The following is a 15843-nucleotide window of genomic DNA, read 5'->3' as shown; positions in this document are numbered from 1 at the left end:
AATGATAATCGAAGCATCTCCGAATCCAGCATGAGTCTACATGGTTTACAAATAGGAATCGCTGGGAACTGGCTGTTGGATGTATTCTTCTTCGGTACTGGCGCTGGCTCCGCCAACTTCGATTTATCGCAAGGATCAGAGGCGAGGAAAGGCTGGTCGGATTATTTTCCTCGGGCATCAGTGCTTGCAAAGTTCTCCAACTTATCGTTTGGAACACATACTGGGGAAGACCACCAGTCTAGTATCACAGCGGCGATGAAAGAGATATGGCAAGATGCCAGGGATTCTGTTGACGAGATCATATGTCCTTGGGAGAGTCAGAGCAATTCCCAAAAATTATCGTGACGGTCTCAATTCCGTACCACGTAACGGAGAAGAAAGATACATTTCTCACTTTTTGGATTCGGAAAGCTCATGCAGCCAAGCCAAACACGCCTACTTCGCCGAAAGAACTGTGTCTATACCTCAAGAGGATTGCGAGAGATTGCCGAGATTCTTGCAAGGATTACGCACCTCTACAACAGGCCCTATCTGATCTTGGAGACAGCGCGTGCGGGTTTGATCTGATTCAACACTCCTTTCCCTTTTCGATTTGATCTATGGAATTTCCTGATGCCTGATCGAATAAGAATCGATGAGGAAAAGACAGTATGTTTGCCGATGGTTCCATTGACCATGAGCAACATCCTGTACACTGCGTGGGCACTTTTGCAGGGCCTCAAGATTGACTCCAGATTCACGCTCGAGAGAACTTCAACATACTCGGATTCTTGTCTTGACCATGGAGATGGTGGCACGTCTACGTGGGTGCTTACAACAACAGCTCATCTTGAAGGCTCTTCGCGACAAGATGAGGAACCCGCAAAAAGATATACCTTATTTAGTCTGCAGTTTCTGGCCTGATCTTGCAGCTTTTTGGCTGCTATGTCCACACGGCTGCAGGGGTTTGGCAGGCCATTGTAGTTCCCAGATAGAATTGCCAGAAAAAGATGCCGTATGTACCATCGGTAATCGATTGCTGTATCAATCTAGTGTACAAACGTGTTTTGGGTGTTGTATGCAGTAACTGTCTCACGATCATGGAGCACTGCGATGAAGCTTCGAAAACTGTGTTCAGGAATACTGATTGTATTCCTCATCCAGCAACATCTACAAAAAAGCGCAGCACGGCTGCGCCTATCGAAAAAGTATATATATACAGAAAGTCGACCAGACCGTAAAGTCAAGCCTTTCATCGTTTCAATCCTCCAGATCATGCAAAACATATGCATCTTACTCCTTTCGGAGAAGAGCCTCGCGGAAAGCACGGCGACCACGCTTAGCCTTGCCACCCTTGCAGTTCTCAGAGTTGTGTGCAACAGCCTCGCTGCTAGCAGCAGGCTCCTCGGAGGAAGGTACGGGGGAAGCAGAGGGTGCGGGAGACTCCTCGGTGGTGGGCTCCTCAGTGGGGGTCTGAGCAGGAGACTGAGCACCGCCGCTGGTGCTGGCATCCCAGACAGCGGGGGCGGGGAAGGTGTAGTCCTTGTATCCACCCCAGATGCTGAAGTTGAACTCGGGGTCGGTCTTCTTGTACGCGCCGGGGAACTTGACGGTGGGGCCGGGGGTACCGCTGCCGCCGCCGGTGACCTTGACTTGAGCGCAGCTATCAAGTGTTAGCTAATGTCGTCGTAGCAGTAGTGAAGAGAAAACTTACGCGTAGTAGAACTCAGCCTGGCCATCGTGTGCACCGTGAAGACCAACGTGCTCAGAGCGGATCAAGTACTCGCCCTCTGGCACCTCAGCGGGGACAGTGAACTCAATCCTGTCGTTATCCCAAGTGCACCAAGCAGTACCCAGGATATCCTTGTTCTTGTCGCAGAGGCCAGACTCGAAGATCTTGAACCACTCGCCGTCACCCTCGTACTCCTTGACGGAGCTGGGAGCCTTGGACATGTAGACGAAAGCGGGACCGGGGTGCTTCATGGTAGCGCCGTAGGCAAGCTTCATGGCCATCTTGGTGCCGGCTGCGACCTCCTTGACGCCGGTCTTGCCAGCGCTAGCGAAAGAGCCCTTGTTGCAGCGGAAGTCGTCCATGTCGGGGGTCATGTTGTCGAGGGGGTTCTTCCACTTGGTGGGGTTGAACTTCTGGGCACGAGTGTTCTCACGGATGAACTCGTAGCCCTTGGACTCCTGGCCGTCGGTGACCAAGACATCGAAGGTGTAGTGGGCAGAGGCGATCTGCGCAATGGCAGCTGCGGCGATGATGGAAAGCTTCATGTTTGAGGTGGGTGGTGTTGGTTTGGTGTTTGGTAGTGGGTTGGAAGATGAAGAAACGATTGTATAGTAGGACTAGCCTGTAGAAACGAATGTAGTAGCGAAAGACTGAAGAGAAGCGAAAGACTGAAGAGAAGCGAAAGACTGAAGAGAAGCGAAAGACAGTGTGCAGAAGTGTGCTGATGAGCTCTCCATTGCCGTGGTGTTTTGCTTCTTATGTATCTGAGCATACATCCCAATCTGAGCGCCCCGACTAACCGCTTCTAGTGCTCAGAATCTGTCTCCCCACCTATCCCTTACCACCCCCTCATCACCGATGTTGGTTTTGCCCTCATCACCGATGTTGGTTTTGGGTTTGGTAGTGGGTTGGAAGATGAGAAGAAACGATTGTATAGTAGGACTAGCCTGTAGAAACGAATGTAGTAGCGAAAGAAGAGAAGCGAAAGACTGAAGAGAAGCGAAAGACTGAAGAGAAGCGAAAGACAGTGTGCAGAAGTGTGCTGATGAGCTCTCCATTGCCGTGGTGTTTGCTTCTTATGTATCTGAGCATACATCCCAATCTGAGCGCCCCGACTAACCGCTTCTAGTGCTCAGAATCTGTCTCCCCACCTATCCCTTACCACCCCCTCATCACCGATGTTGGTTTGCACCGTGAAACAACGCCTCAGTGTTTCCTGTCATCGACGCATGAGGCCGAGATCTCTTGGCTGTGGTGCCATTTCCGCTGTGCCGCCCAGCTGTGGCGAAGCGAGATGACCATACGAAGGAATGGGAGCTGTCACTATAGTGTTTAGTCCGTAGCGCCCGCTTTCTCGATCCTGGGAACCGCGGTGGTGGGCCTGTGACCAAGACAAGTTTCAACCCATGATCTTGGCGGTCGGAAACTTGGCGGTCGGGGAGGTGCAGGTACCATACTCGACGGAACTTCGCTGCCGGTGCAGACAGTATACACTAATACACGGAAACCTGTGGGTAGACTCCGATATACAGTTAGTGCTACAATGACACTCCTGAAAGGTCTTCCTGTGCAGGAAATTTGCAAAACGCTGCTGCCATCAGGGTTGTGGTGTCTCTGCCGACTTCCAATCTCGGTGTGGAGTAGTCGTATCTCAGCGCATGAAAATTGCAGCTGACCTATTTCTCCGCCTCTTCAACATGAAACGAGCAATGACGGAAAGGGGGCACGGCGGATTGCACATGCTGAAGGAAGGAGTGATCGGGCATCCAGACTACAATCCCACCCACGTATCGTATGAGTTCGGGTGAGCTGCTACCTACCATCTAGCGCTCGCTATGCTCGTATCCACTGTGCCAAAGATAGAGAACGCATACGGATCTCGGAGGTTAAGCGGCTGCCGATGTCTGGGTGATTGTCGAGGGGAGGCTCGATGGAAACCCACGAGTAGCGCCGGTCTACACCATTTATATAACGGTCGCAGTCAATTGAGCCTGTTGTTGCGCTTATTTGAGCTGTTAAGACTCAATTTACACGATGAAGGCGTGCATCCAGGTTGGTGGGCTCGCGAGATGGAGCACTCCTGAGTCAGTGGTCGTTCACTTCAACCTGCACTTTAGCCGGAAGCCTATCACGAAGAGCCCTTTTCCGATGTATCCACACTACAATCTCTGGTGGAGAGACAAGCTGTAGCGTGTTTCTGTTTCCGCCTATGGCTTGTTTTTCAAACATTGATGTTGTTGCGGAATGGTACCGAGTATGACCGCATGCAATCCTGTTGTTTCCTCGATGTCATGGGGGGAAGCCTGCAAACGACGAAGGAAGGCGCCTCAAAAGGTTGGCAAGAAGCAACCCGCATAGGCTTGTATTGGCGCATAACTTGAAATGTCTCGTCGTCGTCGGTCGGCGGCTCGAACTACCGAGAGCGTTGGGCTCTGCATAGTATACTGGATTAGGTCCGATGGGATTTCGCTCCACGATCCGATGCAGCAGAGGCATGCTTCCGCGACTAAGCCGAAGACGAGGGAGATCCACTGAAGTGCAGTAGCGGTGCGGCGTGATAATATTTTAGTATTCTTGGCATCGGTCCCTATTCTGGCTCCACGGTTCGGGAGTTCTGAAGGAAAGTCAGAAAGTTCTCGACTCGTGGCGCGAGGTCTTGGGTCAGCCGTTGAGTCAACCCGATTTTCTACCGACACCGTTGGCGCTAGCGTGTGAGCCTAATTCGACAGTGAATTCCTCGTGCTGGAACCATTGCTGTGAGCGTCTCTTTGTTGTTCAGCAATCGACGCGTTGCGACGAGATGGTGTTGTGGTAGTGGTCGTGTGTTCACGACCTCGCAAGATATCCCCGCATCGCCTGACCTGTCCTACGTCATCACTAGCAAATCATGTGGCATTGTTTCCCTGCATGTCTTTGATCCGCAATGCACAACAAACGCGTTTTGCAAACTTGATGCGTGTAAAAAAGTGTGAAAGAATCGTCTTGTCAGTTCATTATTCAATTCCCTCCTTCCTTTTGCACCGGTAGCATCGGTAGTCAGCTAGCCATCATGTCGGCAACCAACGAGCAACCAGTCGAAACACCAGTCAACAAACTCAACGCAAAGCAGCAGAACCGCATCCAGAAAAGACGACTAGCTCGCCAGCAACTCGCCACGCACTTCGCTCTTGTACGGAAGAACAGGCAAACACACGACTTTTCACAAGCGCCTCCCAATATCTATGTATGCCTACGCTACCCACGAGGGCCAGACGGCCGCTTCCTCCCCCGCGAACGCGTCATCACCAAAGCAATAGAAAGTCTCACAATCCAAGAGACGACAGAAAAGTCCGTAGGAAGTCTCGATGGGAAGCCAAAAACCTGGATGCCATGGGTACTCCCGACTCCCTCCAAAACACCAAAACCTTCCCGCCTTTGACTTCATCATGTACCGGGAGGACTTCACAACCTCATCACCCTACCGTATGACCACCGCCAACCCACCGAATACCTCCCCGCCTCCTCATACCCTCACAAAACAAACCCGTCATGCTCCCTGTCAGCGTCTTCCTGCGCCCTGCCAATTGGATCGTCGACATAACAACTTTGACTTCCCACATACTACTCGCATTCATACCGATCAAGATGCCTCCTCCTTTACTCCCCCTCTCCCATCTCTTAGTCTGCTTCACGTCTCCGTATCGAGGAGTAAGACGGTGAAGATATGTTGTGCGTCTTCCTTCGCGGCAGCGCGGTCGACGTAGGAAGCGTGAAGCTTGGTTGTGGCTGCATATCCTTTTGGCTTGGAAGCGGTGAATTTTGAGGATAAGGAGGTAGTGGATGGGCGTTCGGCATGGGCGAGGGGGCCAACGGAGATGATGGTGTAGACGGGCGCGGGCAGGATATCGAAGACGTCTTTGTTGATTTCGCGATGTATCTTCAGGATAGTGTAGGAGCCGCGTTGACCTTCCACAATGAATGTGCAGAAGCCCATTTCCAAGAATTCTTCATCAACCTCCCTCTCTTCATCTTCGTCGTCTTCCGCAAACAGGAAATTGTTATTTGGCTTCTCTTTTATGAGGGCAAGCTTGTCAATTGCGTTGGGTGAGTTGCTGACGACGTCTTCGATTTGGGGGAGGAGGTGGCGGAATGCTTTGGCGGGGCCGATGATTTCGTGGGAATCGATGTGTGGTCGGATGATGCTGAGATACCAGATTGTGTTGGGTTTTACGTCGATGAAGTCGAGCTCGTCAACAGGCTTTTGGACTTTGGGAGTCGGGATCGGGGTGGTGGTGCTGAAGGGGAGGGTTTCTGCGTCGCCTTCGAAGTAGATATCCTTTGACATGGTGAGATGTGGAGTACTCGAGGACTTGTGATGTGGTCGGGTATCGTAACGTCGGTGCTGAATTGATGTCGTCGAGGACGGTACTTGAGAAGTTTATGAAGGTGAAGGGGATGGGCAATGTATGCGGGAAGAGCAAGCACGGGCGTTGTAGCCTGCGAGCGTTTGTTAGATGACGTAGTCGCTTGTGGTTTGCGGTATCGCGGTGAAGGTGGGACTGGCGCCGAGATCAGTCAGGCTACAGTATGGGGCGCCGACAGACCGTTACCAAAAGACCTGTATACCGCCACGGTGGTCGATGGCGTGCGATATCGCCCAGACAAGGCGGTATGTAGCCGCCAGCTCGCTCATCCGAAGTTGCAGAACGATGTCACAGCGGCAGTTCGGAGTGACTTCAGACGTTCGTACGATTGTGCATTGGTATCTCCTAGCAAAGTAAGACATTCCGACTCTTAGAATACAAAGTGTGCTTTTAGACTCAGTCCCTGAACGCCAGAGCGCCATACGCATGCAGAACGTGACATATGATTGTCACTCAGCCTTCCATATGACTACACCACCTAGTGTCTCTTCGCCCTCTTGTCCTTGCCAGGCCGTTTGCTCCCACCGCCACTGGGCTTGCCCTTCATCCTGCGAGCCGAGAAATCGCGTCCGTCTGCGCTGGATTCGGCGGTGTTACTCTTCGCATGACGCTTCTTGCCACCGAAACCGTACTTTGAATCCTTCTTCTGGCGCTTGTTGAAATCCTTGCCGCCAGCACCACCACGACCGCGGCGATCGGACTTGTCGTCATCAGCGGTGGCGGCGACGTCGAAGAGGTCTTCCTCGTGGGTAGCTGTGATGTCGGCTCCTTGTCGCTCTGCATGTTTGTCAGTATACTGCTAGTCAAGTCCTCAGATACAGGTGATACGTACTCCTCTTGAGAGTCTGGATCTTCTCAATGGTGTCCTTCTTCTCCTTGGCACGCTCCTGCAGCTTCGCGACCTGAACCTGCTTTCCGAACTTCTTCAAGTCTCTCTGTTTGCGTGCCTCAGCAGCGGCCTTCTTGCCTGCCGCGGCATCAATCAGCTTCTGCTTGATCTTGCCCATGTGCTCATCGCTCTTGACCATCTCCGCGAAGTAGTCGGCTGGTCGGGAGAATGACACACCCTCCTTCTTCAGCTTCTTCCGCGCATCCTTGACCGAGGATAGGCATTGCTTGTAAAAGGCGAGCTCACGGTTGAGGTCGTCCTCGACGTCGGCGATCTCGACAGGTTCGTCGGTGGTGACGGACTGGTATTCCGAGAAAGCGAGTTTCGAGTAAGGGAGTTGGATGCGGTTCAGGGCGGCGGTGAGGGCGGCGGTGTTGTTGATGGTAAGGCGCTGGTGGGGAATAATATCACCCTTGTCTTCTGACGCGATGGAATCCAGATCAGATAGCGCAATGTCATCCTCATCCTCGTCCTCGTCCTCGTCATCTTCCGCGTCCTCATCTTCCTCTGCGGCCTCTTCAGCCTGTATTTCCTCCTCGTCCGAGCTGATGTCGCTGTCGGTGTCGTTGAGGTGGTCAAGGTCTACCTGAAGTCCATTAGGCTCATCTTCGTCGTCGCTTGCGTCGTCGTCGTCATCTTCGCCCTCGGTCTCCCATTCAGGCTCCTTGACTGCTGGTGCGGCCTTTGCAGGTTTTGCGTCGGCCTTCTTGTCCTTCTTCGACTTCTTTGTCTTGCCATTGACCTTGACCTCTACCTCGTCCAACGGCACAGGCACGCCGCCTTCCTCAGTATCCTCCTCGCCCTCCTCCGCGGCCTTCGTGGCTTCGCGCTTTTCCTTGCGCTTCAGCGCCTGCTTGACGTACTTCTTCTGCTTCTCGCGCTTGATGTCGCGGCCCTGGTAGTTGTCGAGCGCTGACTTGAGCACACCTTTCTTCGCCATGTCGTCTGAGGTTTGAGGGGGTTCTGAAGGGTGTGGAGTATCGGACGTCGCAAAAGACAAGACGTCAAAGCTTCTCAGAAAATAATTCGTGAACTTCGAAGTCTGGGCGCAGAAACATTTTAGCGCGCACGCTAGCTTGACCGCCTACCAAACGGGCAGGAAGCCGCGGCGAAGACCACGTGCTCCGCGACTTTACATATCCACCGTACATGCGCATCTCTCCTGTCATACTATAGTACAAAAGTTGACAGGCGTCTGGTGGGCTGCTTCAATCGTCTTGAATCTGCAAACTCTTCGTCTTGTTCTTTGCTTTCCTCACAAACACATTCGAACATGGCCACACCGCAGCCACTAGCAGACCGCGCGCAAAGCGACACTGCGGTACGTGCTTGTTACACTCACGATGCCCCGCCCTACCTAACACGCGCATAGTCTGCTGTCTCAAAAGATGCTGAGAGCTCTGGAGAGCTCACAGCAGTTGTCGACGACCTTCTAAACCAACTCAACACCAAGTTCACAACAGTCAGCAGCGAGCTGCTTGCCAAAAGTAAGTAGGAGCCTGTCTATAGCAGGTACATCGAATGCTCATAATGCGTAGTGGATGACATGTCACGGCGACTTGATAACCTCGAAGCAACGATCCAGGCCGGAGATGGTACCAAGGGCTCAGGGTCTGGCAAGTAGAGTTACGCGGAAGGCATGGTCAAAAGCAGGCGGTGTACATCACGCATATCTCAGTCATTGGCGTTTGGTGTTAAATTACATAGATCATATGCAATCTGGGTATTGACTTTTGGTTTCTACTACTTGTTCTGCTTTCTCATTGTCATGGTCACGTATGCCTGTCGCTCCTGCGTCAGGCCTCTTTGCGCCCCCCAGCTTGTCGTATCATCTCAAGAGTGTTGGTATGAATATCCATATCCTGGAATCTCATTTCACGTGCGAGTCGTCTACAACTCAGACTTCTCCTCCTCAGCATCACCCATGAACTTCCTCAGAATGTTGCTCCTGCTCATCAAGTCATCCATCTTCTCGGGTGCCAGGTTGCCCTTGGCAATAAGTCCCTGCAGACGCTTGAGCTCCTTCGCAGCGTACTCCTGGTTGGCACCGATCTTGTTGAAGACCTTGACGTAGTATTCCGCGTACTTGTCCTGCAGAGTACCGGCAAGGGTCTTGGCCTCCTCAGCACCACCAGTCCATGAGCCCTGGAACTTCTCAATGAGGGTGTTAAAGGCCTCAATGGTGCCACCAGTGGCGTCGAGACCACCACCTACAGCACGGTGGGTACCGGCGTTTGCGTTGATGAAGTCGATGAAGTCCTTCTCGGCGCGGGCGCCGTTGTAGGGGAGGGGCTCGGTGGAGCCCTTGGGGAAGTATTTGATGGTCGGGTAGGATGACACACCTTGCTCCTGTGCGAGGGCCTTGGAGTTCTCAGCTTCAGCGTCGACCTTGGCGATCAAGACACCGGGCTCGGTAACGAAGTCGTTGGCGAGGGTCTCCCAGACGGGGGCGAGAGTCTTGCAGTCTGCCCAGATATTAGCTATGATCAGTCGATAGAGGGGACGCTAGGAAGACATACGTCCGCACCATGGCGCAGTGAAGGCAACAAGCACATCCTGATCCTTTCCAACCTTCTCCTTGAAGGTCTTGTCGTCCAAATAGACAACCTGGCTAGGCAGCTTGCCCTTGACCTTAGGCTTGACCGAGCTCTTCTCTGTGATGAACTTGCTCAAGCTCTCGAGGTCACGTCCGCCGCTGTAATCCGTAGGCTTGTCACTCTTTCCGTCGAACCACTTGAGGGTAGGGAAGCCTGAGACACCGAAACGCTTGCCCAGCGCCTTGTGGGCATCAGCATCGACCTTTGCGACGCTGACCTTGTCTCCAGCGTGCTGGAAGACGCCAGCGAGCTCATCGTAAACGGGGGCGAGGTTCTTGCAGTGGCCGCACCAGGGAGCGAAGAACTCTACGAGGGCGGGCTTGCCGGACTTAAGAACGACATCGTCGAAGTTGGAGGGTGTGAGGTCGATGACGGCGGATGCAGAGGCAATTGCGGGGAGCAGCGCAATGGCCGCGGGTATTAAATTGCGGAAAAGCATCTTGAATATGTGTGAAGCCCAAGGATAGATTGAGGCTCCAAATGTGTGTTGAAGAGCGGTGGGAAATCTGGTGGGGAGCTAGAGCAGCACAGCGGCTATCAGGGTCCCGCGGTGGCGATCGCTAGTCTGAAAGGTGTCCTTACGCGTCTGAACGTTACAAATCCAATATCAACCCGACGGATGACGTACACTTGATTATTTATGCATACTGATCACGCTGTAAATCTCATAGGTAATGATTGAGATCAAAATATTTGCTATAATTCCTGGGTATCACAAATCCATCGTCCTCCTCTGCATGTGATGATGATCTACTACAGCCCTCATATCTAATGCAACGACATCTTCCAATTGTTGCCCCCAGTCATCCCATAACTCCCACTAACAGTCTTCTCCTCCCCAACCTCCTTTTCTTCCTTGACCTCTGGCTTGACCTCAGGCTTCTTCGCCTCCACCTTCTCCTCCTTAACTTTTCGCACCTCCCCAGCGACCTTCTCCACGGCGGCCTTCAGCGCCCTCACATCCGCGCCCCTGATCTCCTCGATTTTCTTCCCGTCCTTGAAGACCATGAACGTAGGCATAGCAGTGACACCATATTGTCCCGCAATCTCTCTCTGCTCATCCACATTGACTTTTACGAATGCGAATTTCCCCGGTGAGGAATGGGCTGTGGAAAGCTGGTTGTAGATGGGCGCAATTTGCTTGCAGGGTGGGCACCATGTTGCGTAGAAGTCGGCGATGAGATAGGTGTGGCCATTGAGAAGGGTGCGGAAGTGCAACGGCGCTGATATTTCTGTTGGCATGGTTGAGGGTTGTATTGCTGGTCCAGGCAGCTTGCCAAGGCTGTGTGTAGAGCTGGTTTGCGTGTCGTGTTTTGCTGAGTGGGTTGTCTGAAGACGGCTGTAGTGTACTGAAGCTGTCGTTAGACTCAGGCTACACTTTTGTATTCTCTCGATTGCGATGGCGCGACCTTGTGGAATGTTCTTTCCAATCGATCCGTGGATGCGCCATACTACGAATGGTCTGGCCAATCAGCATTTGTCATCAGTTTCATGATCACGTGTCGGTGCACTTGCTGCATCTGGTAGTCGGTGATAGCATTTCTACGAGGGAGAGGCTTCACATCGTGGCGCAGTGTACAGATGTGCCTTCCCCACCAGGTTCACCAGTCATACGAGTTGGGAGGTCTGTTCTAGACTGATGGATGGTCTCATGGAGATTGATACGGCTGTGCAATGATATACATGCTGACTGGTAGTAACCTTGAATTCCAGAAAGTCCACAACGCCTCGCTATGCCATCATGAGCAGTGAAACCCAGCTGCTCTTCAAAAATTGAACAACCGTTCAAAAGCTCAACCCCCACCCCTGCCCAGTATCTCCTCCCTCTCCAATACCTCAGGCTTGAACTTGATCAGAAAGACAGTCTTTCCCGGCCAGAGGCCCTTGCCTTCCTCATCGCCCACACTATGCGCTGTCACGCCCTCGGTCGGAAACCCCGCACCGTCGCAAACACCCTCAATTATACCCGCTACAAAAGCCGCACAGTTCAGACTCGATAGTTCTTTGGGCAGACTTATATATTGGTTGACCATGGGGTCGTTGTCAAAGAGCATGTACTGTCCTGGGTCGGTGCCAGACTTTTCTAATGCATCGGCAGGTCGACCGAATAGGTAGCGGTATAGTTGTTGTGCAATGAATTGGAGGAGAGGCAGGATACGCGTAGGTCGGATGCTCGCGAGGGGGTTCGCGGTGCGGGAGAGGAGCAGGTCGAGTAGGCGGAGGCCAATTGGGTAGCCTTGTGTATTCAGCCTAGAGGAATGTCAGGACACGCTCGGCAGCAAGTCGATTGCAATATTTCGCAGTGCATATGCGGAGTTCCGCAACTGCATGTATCCAACATACCTCTGCTCCAAGTCCCCCACATCCTTCGCGCCCTTCTGCGCATACGCAATCATCTCAATGAAGAGGTACGCAAACGCCGCCCTGCTAAGCTCCGCATTCTTGCTCCGATTCAGGTTCCTGTCATATATGCTCTTTTTATTCGACGGGTACCGCAGCCCAGGCCCTTGACTTGGGGTCCCGCTCATTGCGATGTGCTGCCCTTGTGGTTGCGATTGTGTGACGGATTGCGGACGGATCGTGGCTGCAGAGGAGGATGTCGATGGCTTTTGCGCGGTATCTACGGATCGGGAGAGGGACGACTGGCGCGAGGGGTAGTACGAATGGTGTAGGGGCAGGATGTTGGACATGGTCGCTATCGAACCCTGGCGGTGTTGTTTGGCGGAGTGATGTGGGTCGGAGGGTCGTGCGTCGTGCGTCAGACTTGCCGCGAGTCGAGTATGCTAGGGATCATCTCTGGTGCTTAGCTAACGCACGACTTTCGCACTACAACAATTCTCAGGACTCTCAACCACTTTTACTCAACAAACTTAGTAGTGCATTCTGTTTGCTTCACCGGACTGGGAAGCTCAGCGCCTGCAGACGAAAAGGAGGAGTGAAGTCAATCATAGATCACGAGTTGGGAAAGCGAGCTGTGTGCGAGGCCGTGGACCTTACGGCAGATTCTTTGATAGCGTGTTGTTCAATACTACGTATCAGGTAGGAGACCAGACCCAGGAACCCGGAAGAAGCCACTATCTCCGACACCTACATCTCTCCGTTGTGTCTCGCTTCAGCATGACGACAAACCGCCTGAACAGCGCGCTTGGAACGCCGACCATCGTGCTCAGCAGCAGTTTCCATGTAACCATCAGGCATCTCAATCATGTCTCCGTAGAGCTTCTCAAGTTTCTTCTTCTCGTCATCCACACCTTCCGAGCCGACTACTTTGCGTACCTCACCCGTAGATGCCTTCTTCCAGTCCTTGTACCATTCTTCGAACCTCTCCGTCAGGTGCGTTTGGTGCCACTGAAGAACTCTCATCGTAGGTTGTACATCGGTGTGGCGGATATGGAATTGGATGGGAATGACCGCAGTGGTGTTGTTCGGGTCCGCAGCCGCATCGCGCATGTGAGGCGCACCAGACTGCTCGACCTCAAGCTCCGCGCGCAGGTCGCCGTTGAGCTTTCTCTGTTGCTGTAGTGCAGCCAAAGCATCACCGCGTTCTTTCTTCATCCTGCGTTCAGAGACGAGGTGGCGCTGCTTGTCACCCTGAGCATCTTTGGCTTTCTCTTCCTCCTTTCCCGCCACTTCCTTAGCATTCTTGACTTTCTTGTTGGCACCCTTCAGTTTTCGCGTCTTGCCATCATTCTGATTGCCCAGGTTGACATTTTCGTATTCGATAGTTCTGAGCGTGTCTTTCAGCTGCGTGTTCTCGGATCGCAGACGCGTGACCTCGATTTCGAGGCGGTTGACACGGCGTACGGTGTCGGTCGGAAGATCAAGTCCGGTGGCGATCTTGGCAGTCTTTCGGTCCAGATCTTCGATGGTCTTGCCTCGCTCCTCAGCTTGCGCTTTCCAGTAGTCGCTCTCTTGGCTCAGGGAGGCGACCATGGCTCTCAGACGGGCTTCTTCTCCATGTTTCGCTTCTTGCTCCTCATCGACTGCATTCTCCTGCCAGAGGCCTCCTGCGGACTCTACAATAGACGCTTTGGGTACCGACAGACTAAGCGTCAAAGTCTTGGGACGCAAGTCGTCAGAGTCGTGGAAGAGTGCGTCAAGATTGAAGCTCATCTGCAAATGATCAGTATAAACGCATGTTCAGCAGTTCTTCGACATACCTTGAATCGTACCGAGGTGGCTACGTTATCTTGACAGGAATAAAGCGATGGTGCGAAGTTGCAACGTAGTCGCCAAGTCAAGCATCTAGACCCTGGTGAAGTGAGAGCCAAACGAGACGAAACGGGAAGGCGCGCTGATCACCGCTTCACCGTGAGGCATCCTCTGGCATCCGATCACTCAAGTCTTGATTGCTCTATAACAGCTGCGAGGTCTCTCACCCGAAACGGCTTCGGAACCGCGTCGTCCATTCCTGTCTCTCGCGCGCGCTTCAGTTGCTCAGGTCTTGCATTTGCGGTAACAGCAATGATGTGCAAGTGCTTATCGATTGACCCGTCTTCCTGCACGGCGCGAATCATAGCCGCGCACTCAAGCCCATTGACCATGGGCATCTCGATATCCATTAGTATGACGTCGATGCGTGGCTCGTCAATACGTGGCTGCGATGAGGTCGAACCTTTCCAGTGCTCCGTAGTTTTGATGGAGTCAAAAGTTTCTTGTCCGTTGTCGGCTGTGTAAACGATATACCCCTGAAGTTGTAGCTGTTTCTTGAGCACCCGTTGATTCACCATGTTGTCCTGGATGCTTTGGTATAGAAAGCGAATGTAGACCTGATATGTTGCTGGGACTGGAAGCCAATCTCGCCACCCATTAAGGCCACCAGTTTCTTGCTGATGGATAACCCCAGCCCAGAACCACCGTATTTACTACATATCTTTGGTCTATTCTGAGTGAACTGGCTGAAGACGCGCGCTTTGGTCGATTTATCCATTCCGCACCCTGTATCTTCGACCTTGAACCACAAAAAGATGGACCCTTCCTCCAGCTCTGATTGGTCCACTGATCTAGTCTTTTGCACTGCTTTGATGAGACTGTCAAAGATGGCAGTAGGTGGCCATTATGCTACTCCAATACGAACGGTGACAGCTCTTTCGTCGGATCTATCTTTGGCGAATTTGATCGCGTTGGCGACCATGTTGGACATCATTTCGTGGGAGAAGTCACGATGGAGCGTCTTGATCCATGCTTGATAGGGGCGATCTTAAGCCGTAAGAGGTGCCAGACCGACGATTAAGGCAGCATGAACATTGGCAGTCCGGTTCGAAACACTTGGTAGCAGGACAGCCTGGTGGCAGACATCGCCATAGCACCGGCTCGTGGATGCCTCACACATTTCCTGGGGGGGGGGGGGGGGGGGGGGGGGGGGGGGGGTGTACCGTCCTCAGCCTGAAGAAGCACCGGTGTACGAGTATTGACACTCTTGTAGAAGGCTTCAACCCATTCCTGATCCATGCTTGGCTCGAGATTTGAAGGACGCGCAGTCGGGAAGGAACCAACAGTACCAGAGAGAACGAAGGTCGGTGAACTAGCCTGCTCCTCAGAAGAACCAGTCTCTTTTCCATATTCTTCATTCGTGTCTGCGCGGTATGACGCGGCGAACGATAAGTCTACGTCTCCATTGGATATGCCTTTCAAGACTGAGGGCCACAGCGTATCGAAATCCAAGGCAATCTCGCAAGCACTGCGAAATTTGTCCAAAGAATGCTCACGACGAGATTCCAGCACATCTCGGGCGACGTACATCATAGAACCCGCCGATAAGCTGCCAATCCTGCAATATTGTAGAAAGCTCACTATCCGTGTGAACTTGAAAGATCTTGTTCGGAACAGGTTCGCAATGTGATAAAATTTGCCTGCTTGTACTGAATTGGCTTGCTGGCCACGAGAATCGTAAATTCGATCACTAGCTGCCGTCCGAGTCAGTTCGGCATGTGAGCCACTCCAATAATATGCAGACTCCAGAAAGATGAAGATGAACAGCCACGTACAAAAGCGATTACCGCGGGGCTGCTAATGTGATGTTCTATATATATGCGAAACTGTCTATCTGTTTGGAATTCTCAGCCGGCTAAATCCGACGCCCGCGGTGTCAACGCCGATCCCAGCGCTCTATTTGGTAGTAAGTTCACTAGAATGACGCTGCAAAAAGTGTGTAACCCAGCTGTGGGAAATCTCCCACTTCGCAACCGCGCTGGCGAAATCATGCAGCATCTGCCGTGTAGGCGGCAAGCCGCGCCTTGTGCA

The 15843-nt window shown here is 52.7% G+C and overlaps 10 protein-coding genes across 10 annotated transcripts; 2 read left to right on the top strand and 8 right to left on the bottom strand.

The window, feature by feature from the left end:
- Nucleotides 1-1272: 1272 nt before the first annotated feature.
- BKA58DRAFT_400320 (fungal cellulose binding domain-containing protein) lies at nucleotides 1273-2256 on the bottom strand (the record flags this gene model as incomplete). Its single annotated transcript, XM_046171586.1, has 2 exons — nucleotides 1273-1642; nucleotides 1694-2256. 2 exons carry the CDS (start codon nucleotides 2254-2256, stop codon nucleotides 1273-1275), a joined length of 933 nt encoding a protein of 310 aa, XP_046028177.1.
- A 2227-nt stretch (nucleotides 2257-4483) lies between these two features.
- BKA58DRAFT_137404 (uncharacterized protein) lies at nucleotides 4484-5253 on the top strand. Its single transcript, XM_046164499.1, has one exon. It carries the CDS (start codon nucleotides 4761-4763, stop codon nucleotides 5127-5129), a length of 369 nt encoding a protein of 122 aa, XP_046028176.1. The 5' UTR covers nucleotides 4484-4760; the 3' UTR covers nucleotides 5130-5253.
- On the bottom strand, nucleotides 5222-6035 carry BKA58DRAFT_410257 (uncharacterized protein; the record flags this gene model as incomplete). The annotated part of the gene is made up of 3 exons (XM_046172207.1): nucleotides 5222-5260; nucleotides 5296-5373; nucleotides 5406-6035. 3 exons carry the CDS (start codon nucleotides 6033-6035, stop codon nucleotides 5222-5224), a joined length of 747 nt encoding a protein of 248 aa, XP_046028175.1.
- A 557-nt stretch (nucleotides 6036-6592) lies between these two features.
- On the bottom strand, nucleotides 6593-7943 carry BKA58DRAFT_438147 (rRNA processing protein Ebp2; the record flags this gene model as incomplete). Its single annotated transcript, XM_046173569.1, has 2 exons — nucleotides 6593-6891; nucleotides 6947-7943. 2 exons carry the CDS (start codon nucleotides 7941-7943, stop codon nucleotides 6593-6595), a joined length of 1296 nt encoding a protein of 431 aa, XP_046028174.1.
- A 195-nt stretch (nucleotides 7944-8138) lies between these two features.
- Nucleotides 8139-8731, top strand: BKA58DRAFT_467874 (heat shock factor binding protein 1-domain-containing protein). The gene is made up of 3 exons (XM_046175079.1): nucleotides 8139-8324; nucleotides 8376-8490; nucleotides 8542-8731. The coding sequence occupies exons 1-3, from the start codon at nucleotides 8277-8279 to the stop codon at nucleotides 8625-8627; spliced, it is 249 nt and encodes an 82-aa protein (XP_046028173.1). The 5' UTR covers nucleotides 8139-8276; the 3' UTR covers nucleotides 8628-8731.
- On the bottom strand, nucleotides 8732-10159 carry BKA58DRAFT_335697 (thioredoxin-like protein). The gene is made up of 2 exons (XM_046168246.1): nucleotides 9523-10159; nucleotides 8732-9468 (listed from the first exon to the last, which is right to left on the bottom strand). The coding sequence occupies exons 1-2, from the start codon at nucleotides 10037-10039 to the stop codon at nucleotides 8894-8896; spliced, it is 1092 nt and encodes a 363-aa protein (XP_046028172.1). The 5' UTR covers nucleotides 10040-10159; the 3' UTR covers nucleotides 8732-8893.
- Nucleotides 10160-10186: 27 nt separating this feature from the next.
- Nucleotides 10187-11135, bottom strand: BKA58DRAFT_381205 (thioredoxin). Its single transcript, XM_046169990.1, has one exon. The coding sequence runs from the start codon at nucleotides 10840-10842 to the stop codon at nucleotides 10369-10371; it is 474 nt and encodes a 157-aa protein (XP_046028171.1). The 5' UTR covers nucleotides 10843-11135; the 3' UTR covers nucleotides 10187-10368.
- Nucleotides 11136-11393: 258 nt separating this feature from the next.
- Nucleotides 11394-12128, bottom strand: BKA58DRAFT_312047 (trafficking protein particle complex subunit 5; the record flags this gene model as incomplete). Its single annotated transcript, XM_046167362.1, has 2 exons — nucleotides 11394-11850; nucleotides 11944-12128. The coding sequence occupies 2 exons, from the start codon at nucleotides 12126-12128 to the stop codon at nucleotides 11394-11396; spliced, it is 642 nt and encodes a 213-aa protein (XP_046028170.1).
- A 559-nt stretch (nucleotides 12129-12687) lies between these two features.
- Nucleotides 12688-13790, bottom strand: BKA58DRAFT_357844 (uncharacterized protein; the record flags this gene model as incomplete). The annotated part of the gene is made up of 2 exons (XM_046168695.1): nucleotides 13761-13790; nucleotides 12688-13713 (listed from the first exon to the last, which is right to left on the bottom strand). Exon 2 carries the CDS (start codon nucleotides 13711-13713, stop codon nucleotides 12688-12690), a length of 1026 nt encoding a protein of 341 aa, XP_046028169.1. The 5' UTR covers nucleotides 13761-13790.
- Nucleotides 13791-13854: 64 nt separating this feature from the next.
- Nucleotides 13855-14163, bottom strand: BKA58DRAFT_381203 (CheY-like superfamily; the record flags this gene model as incomplete). The annotated part of the gene is made up of 1 exon (XM_046169989.1): nucleotides 13855-14163. A coding segment is annotated over one exon (229 nt), but the record flags the coding sequence as incomplete, so codon positions are not given.
- Between the last annotated feature and the right edge of the window lie 1680 nt (nucleotides 14164-15843).

This window comes from Alternaria rosae, assembly GCF_020736505.1.
Source record: "Alternaria rosae strain MPI-PUGE-AT-0040 chromosome Unknown BKA58scaffold_3, whole genome shotgun sequence".
NCBI lineage: Eukaryota > Fungi > Ascomycota > Dothideomycetes > Pleosporales > Pleosporaceae > Alternaria > Alternaria rosae.
The sequence above is the reverse complement of the archived record's forward strand: the minus strand, read 5'-3'. Positions and strand labels throughout refer to the sequence as shown.